General features: G+C 42.2%; 1 protein-coding gene across 1 annotated transcript; it reads left to right on the plus strand.

Moving 5' to 3' along the window:
- The first annotated feature begins 1,756 nt into the window (after window positions 1–1,756).
- PPL1 (PsbP-like protein 1) lies at window positions 1,757–4,952 on the plus strand. The gene is made up of 8 exons (XM_078573314.1): window positions 1,757–1,917; window positions 2,021–2,138; window positions 2,854–2,934; window positions 3,043–3,125; window positions 3,209–3,331; window positions 3,403–3,474; window positions 4,150–4,246; window positions 4,750–4,952. Exons 1-8 carry the CDS (start codon window positions 1,864–1,866, stop codon window positions 4,851–4,853), a joined length of 732 nt encoding a protein of 243 aa, XP_078429440.1. The 5' UTR covers window positions 1,757–1,863; the 3' UTR covers window positions 4,854–4,952.
- Window positions 4,953–6,679: the final 1,727 nt, after the last annotated feature.

A 6,679-nucleotide genomic window follows, 5' to 3' on the forward strand; every position in this document is an offset into this window, starting at 1 on the left:
AAAAGGCCAACCTGCATCATGCAAATTCAGCCCTTGAGAGTAGGGTTTTATGGTCCCGATTCAGTCTGGGTTTTTAAGAAAGACCCAAAACTTACCTAAACTTCGGTCTGGTTCCAGTCCGTTCTTATTAGGCCCCGTTTGGTCGGACCGGTCCCATTCTGGTCTGGTTGACTAGTCAATGTCAAAGCCAAAGTAGAATTTTTTTGTTCATAATAATGATAATACCATCTTGATCAAGTGGGTGCCCACATATGATCAAAAAACGGAGTCTAGGATGAGCTCAATGGAAACCTCTTAGTTGTCTTGGATTTTGTAGTTTTGGAATTTTATAAAAAGTTAAATAAATGTTAAATAGTATACTTTCGGTTCTGGTCAAGTTTGACCCTAGAACCTAGACCAGTTTGACAAACCAGTCCACACTTGTAGGACCCACAGGTTCTTGTTGCCACATCATAGTAGGCGGGCAATGAGTGAAAGTGGACGGAAACAGATGATGAAACTGATGGAAGAAGGTTATAAACCTAGACGATGACGGTACGAAGGACTGACGATAGTAAGGGAAGGAAAAGAGAGACGGAGATCATCCCCAATTTAACTACAAATTCAGCCCTTGCGAGTTTAGCCGGGTGACAATTAATTGGTGGAAGGAAGAGGGGGACCTTGGTTATAGTGCAGGGACGCGGACGGGACAGTATTTTTGTCCCAGGATGAAAAATCATCCCGTCCAAGGGAATGTACGAAAATTGGGGCGGACATTCATCCCGGGGACGAACGGACGAGACGGTTTTCGTATCACCGGACAGTGAGTGAAAGCGGACGGGACGGTTTTTGTATCATCCACGTCCCGGACGATCCGGAACTATAACCTCGGTGCCACATCGTCATAGGGGGGCAGTGAGTGAAAGTGAACTGAAATAAATGATGAAACATATGGGGGAAGGTTATAAACCTATACGATGACGGAACAAATGAGTGATGATAGTTTTAGTGCCGGGTCGCGGATGAGATGGTTTTTTCGTCCCAAGACAAAAAAATCCTCCCGTCCGCGAGGATACACAAAAACCGGGACGGAAATTCATCGTGGGACGAACGGACAGGACGGTTTTCAACCAGTCGGACGTAAAAACTGTCCCGTATGGAGGTCTCGGACGATGGACGGTAAGGGATGGACGAAAATCTGTTGGATTAGCTTCCGACGGTTGAGGTCTTGCCACGTGGCATCGCTATATCAATTCCTTGACATTTTGCATCAAAGTCCTTGCTTCCTTTCCCGTGCCCAAACTGACGCTGCCCAAAAGTAATTGTACAGATGTCCCTCCGCTTTGTCTCTCTCCTCCATATTTCCCTAAAAAAATAAGAAAAATCCTTATTAATTCAATCAGACCTTGGAACTATTTTTATTGGATATTTTCTCCGGGACGAGGGACGGGACGATTTTTCTTGGAAAGGGACGAAACTGGCAACGTTGGGAGGCAAACGAGACGGTTTTTTCGTCCCCCATCACTGATTCCAGACGTTGGACGGGACGATCTTTGTCCCGTCTTGTCCATCATCCACGTCCCGGACAATCCGGAGCGATAACGAAAGTAAGGGAAGGAAAAGAGAGACGGAGATTGTCCCCAATTCAACTACAAATTCAGCCTTGAGAGTTTAGCCCCAATTTAACTACAATGGGGAGCCCACGTGGCATTGGTGCCACGTAGGATGAGGGGGGCAGTGGAGTGGTTGGATGAGGCGGGATAAGGCGCGGCGACGACCAGTCGACCAAGGAAGAGGACAGCCCCACAAAGCTATGCAGCGAACTGGCTCATCTCTCCGCTGATCGAAGAGGGTAGTCGGTCTTCGCCAACGAGCAGCAAGAAGATGTCAGTTCATCGCCCACCGCTGTTGAACGGCTCCACTCCGATCTCTTCGCAGGTGTTCTTCTCTTCTGTTCTTGCCCTGCTCCCGAATCGCCAGTTTTTTTTTTGTTTTTTTTTGTGCCTAATTTCGTTCTCTGGATGGTTTTACTGTGAATTAGGGTTTTGGACCGGCCAAATTGGCTCTGCGAGGTCCTGTTGTCCTCCCCGGGAGCGGCAGGAAGCAGCAATGCCTGCCGTTTCAGGTCAGGGCTGAGGCATCTGAATCGTCCCAGCAGGGTGAGTTGAATGTAGAGAATGAATCGAGGATGGAGAGATGCCCTTGATTCGGAAAATGAAAAATGCGCTTTCCAATGTTTAACTTTTGGGTTTCTTCCGTTTTCTGTAGCTCGAGGGAGTACAGAAAAAGGGAATGATATATACCAGCTTTTCTTTTAGTGTGGTTGATTTGCGTCTGATGAACGCTGACTCATACTCTTGGCAGTTTTCCGGAATTTGATCACTTTAAGAAAACGAGGGAAAGCGGGGAATCTATTCTACTCGTTCATAACTGTTTTTCCCCAGTGATTGCCTCTGCCGCTGAACTGTTTCAGTAATATGATGTTTCTTTTCTTCTTGGTTGATCTTGATGCACCACTGCTTAAAAAAACCTCATTTAGCAGTAAACTCTGGGAATGAAGAACTCCCTTCGGTTCAGGAAATAATTTGGAAGATTCCAGTGTGGAAAACTTATGGGATCGTAGAATATCCTTGATTGGGAACAACATTGTCCAATGTACCAAGTGATTTTACTTCCAATGTCTTTGTCAGACCCATGTGAGAAACATTTTCAATAAAGCTCGACAAGATCAATAATCGTCATCGATATGATTACCCAATTATATTTCCACGGGTAGGAAAATAACTTAGAGCGAAAACTACCACGTGACTAAAGTGCATCCTTCCATTGAAGAAAATTGCTGCGAGGGTAAATTTTTAACATATTGCTTCACAGATAAAGCTGGAAGGCGACAGGTGATTGCTATAGCATCAGCGGCGGCTTATAATATTCTGTCACAGACCAATTCCTCTGTTTGTAAGCATTTTTGGATTTATATGCTATTCATGATTCCACGAGAAACATATCACTCTCTCTCGCTAATTTCATCAACATACCGTTAGTGAAATCACTTGGTGTGTTCAGTTGCAATAGAAGCCAAGAAAGGTTATCAAGCGGTCTTAGACAAAAAGGACGGTTATGAGTTCCTATACCCGTTTGGATGGCAGGTGGGGTATAATTCGTCCTGCGCAGATTTTATGAAATTTATTTTTTAAATAATGGTTTAATTGATGCTGGCCTTCTGACTCAGGAAGTAGTCGTTGAGGGGCAAGATAAGGTGTTCAAAGACGTCATAGAGCCTTTGGAGAGTGTAAGCGTCAACATGGTTGTCACCGGCAAAGAAGATGTAAAAGAGCTCGGCTCTCCACAGGAGGTAATTATACTTCTCCCCTCTGTTAATCACGTTAAGTCGATGAATTGCATAAAATTTAAACGTTGACCCAGGTTGCCGAGGCCCTTGTGAGAAAAGTTCTCGCCCCATCAAATCAGAAAACAAAAGTAATCGGAGCATCTGAGGTTTGCAACTTAACCCCCTCTGATCAATCCGTCTTGTTTTCACTGAAATCTTTACAACATGGGGAAATTATCTCTCTTCTGTTAGGATTCTCTCTATCTCGCTTTCTCTCTTTAAGCCACTCTTACACTTGCTTTACGTTACTCTTACTCTCTCTTTACATCTCCTTCTCTCTCGAAGCACTCTTTCTCTTTATCTCTCTTTCTTTCTGTGAGACACCCTTAATCTCTCTCTCTCTCTTTCTCTCTTTAAGGCACCCTCTCTCTCTGTTTCTGTCTCTTTCTCTCAAAAGCACTCATACTCTCTGTCCAAGTCTTGAAGGCGCTCTTTCTCTCTCTAGAGTTCCCTTTCTTTCTACCTCTCTTTCTCTTACTGATGCACCTACTCTCTTTTTTTTCCGCTCGTTCTCTAAGGCGCCCCCTACTGAGTGATTCTCTCTCTATCTCTTTTTCTCTCTAAGACCCTTGAACTTTATTTCTCTCTCGATTTAAGCCATCCTTTTCTGTATTTATCTCTCTCAAAGACATCCTTTCTTCCTCTCTCTATTTCTCCCTCTAAGGCATCCTTAGCCTCTCTCTCTCTTTTTTTCTCTCTACGGCGCCATTACTTTTTCAGTTTGTTGTTTGTCCCTAGATTCTTTTTCCTATTTTGATTTGACTGTAATCTAACACAAACAGCATCAAGTCGAGGGTAAAAACTACTACAGCTTTGAGTTCGTCGCCCAGGCTCCAAACTTCACGAGACATGCTCTTGGAGTGATCACCATTGGAAACGGTAATATTGCAAAAACGGTTTGAACCAAGTATATGAAGTTTCCATGGTGTGGTTCATTTTTTAGAACAGCAGTTTAGGCATTGTGAAGAGCATCCAGCCCACACACTGCACATACCCTCAGGCAGAGTGGTTATGCAATTCTGGGCCGGATCTTTTTCATTCTTTCTCACTTGTTCTCTACTATTTTTCTCACTCATATATCTCTCTTCCTCTTTCGTTTCTCATCTCTCTCTCATTGCACATCTCTCTTATACCTCTTGTTTCTCATCTCATGCGGGTAGTTTTGAGTGGCTCCCGGTTCAGATTTCTTCCCAGAACCACTCCACTCACTGCACAAGAGTTTTGGGGTGGTTGGAAATTTGCCCACATGGGGCCAATATCTGTGCAGAACTGCGGGGCCATCCCTAATCTTTAGCCTGCTTCTGAAAAGTGGAATAACCAGTCAAACCATGATGAATTTTTTTTATTTTTGAGGGGTCCAATCCTCATGATTTCATCGGCAGGAAAATTTTACACCTTGACGACGGGGGCCAACGAGAGGAGATGGGGAAAGATGAAGGAGAAGTTGCAGGGTGTCATCGATTCATTCAAAATTTTCTCTGTCTGAGCTCCTCTCGGCTTATCATGTCTTGCAGACTGATCGTTGGGTTCCCCGACTTACTCTATCCGCTGGAAAGCGCGTGATATGCAAATAATTCATTCTTTACCCACATGTTAAGGATTTGAATTCAATTTGATCCAAATGACAAAATTTCCCTAAAAGCCAACGGGATAGAAGCACAAAAGGTAAGCTTTTATTCCAGTAAATGCCGATGATTTTATTTGATTGGATGTTATCGACCAGATGGATTTTCTCAATCGCAGAACTTGTGATCGAGCATTGTTCAGTCGGATTGAATCTCCAACTCAGCTGATCCAATTCGATCAACAAGGTTATTCAACTATTGGTTGACCGATATGATCCACCCATTATGATGAATGTGGTGATGGTCCAATAGGGTGATACCATGTTACAATTTGAAAAAATTGAATTAAAACTAATCCTGTGAGCAATGCCAAGAATACCCTAACTTAGGAGCAATGCTAATCATGCTTGTATTGCCAGTTAATCATCTGAAGTAATTTTTTCCCTATTATTCGTAATATTAAATCATTGGGCATAACAAGACTAACTTGTCATTCGATGAAAATCAAGAAAACGACTTATTGATTATTTATTGTGCATATTATACATTATTCATTCAAGGGTATCTTGGACATATTTGTAGCAGTATTCAAACGATGAGAAATTATATTGACTATCCTACCAAGACATTTGCCATGTCTTGGCTGGATATCCCACTCTCTTTAACAATCAGATATTGCAGTGGCTCTTTCCAGATATTATGAATCTTATTTAAGGGATCCAACATTGGACATTTTCAGCTTTGCCTTCGTTGCATGGTTCTTTTGCTCGAAGGCTTGCACCTTCTCATGAGTCAACAATAGGTATTTTGATTCCTCTTCAATTGCCAAAAATCCCCATTCAGAGATTAAAATAGCCCATCCAATACTGGCAAAACATTAGAAGACATAGAGGTCGATGTATCGAGCATCTCAATGGCTTCATGGAAGGGCATCGGCGTTGAATAAAAATCCTTTAGCAGTAATTTCTTTGTATGTAATTGTACATTTACCTTTCATCATGTTTGACATGTGAGTGGCCATTTAATTGACTCCTTCAATATGTTGAGGATTTTAACTTAAGGGAGCCTAAAATATGTATTCAACCAAGCTCAAGAATCCACCAAGAGTATAGGGATGAGAATAAACAAAGCCCACTAACTGACTGGAGAAAAATAAGTTTAATTTAATAGGATGATCAATGTTCACAATAGAGGTGAATAACTGAAGGAACAAATATAAGATAAGAACCACACAAGGAGACATGTCTTCAACAAGCTTCTTCTTGAAGATGCTATGCTGATCCTCAGCTATGCTATGCTAATAGCTTTGAGTTTCAAAACTTCTGTACATCTCAAGTGGGGGGTGAGCACCTTTTTATAGCACTACATGAAAAGTTTTGGAGAGTCTCTTCTCTAAAGAGTTACACAACATAATAGAAGAAGCATCTCGGAGAAGCAGCTTGTTGAAGGTGTGCCTCCACATGTAATTCCTCTCTTCCAGTTTGTTCCTTTTGTGATCCATCTTAACTGATGTGAACGTGAGAATACATAGTTGAGCCTGCTCGTACGAAAGTCATTATAAATAGATATTTTGTAGGTATTTTGAAATCATGAACAGGGAGGATGATATTTTGGTCTTGTTTTGTTCTTGTTTTTTGTGTATTGATATTGTTGGCAGATGCTAGCATTTCTTTGTCGCTACGTAAGTGTGTGGATCATTCCTTGTTGATCCTTGTCTTCTTTGTAAGGATGTTCTCTTTGTTTGATT

This window comes from Wolffia australiana, chromosome 1 (genome assembly GCF_029677425.1).
Source record: "Wolffia australiana isolate 7733 chromosome 1, ASM2967742v1".
Lineage (NCBI taxonomy): Eukaryota > Viridiplantae > Streptophyta > Magnoliopsida > Alismatales > Araceae > Wolffia > Wolffia australiana.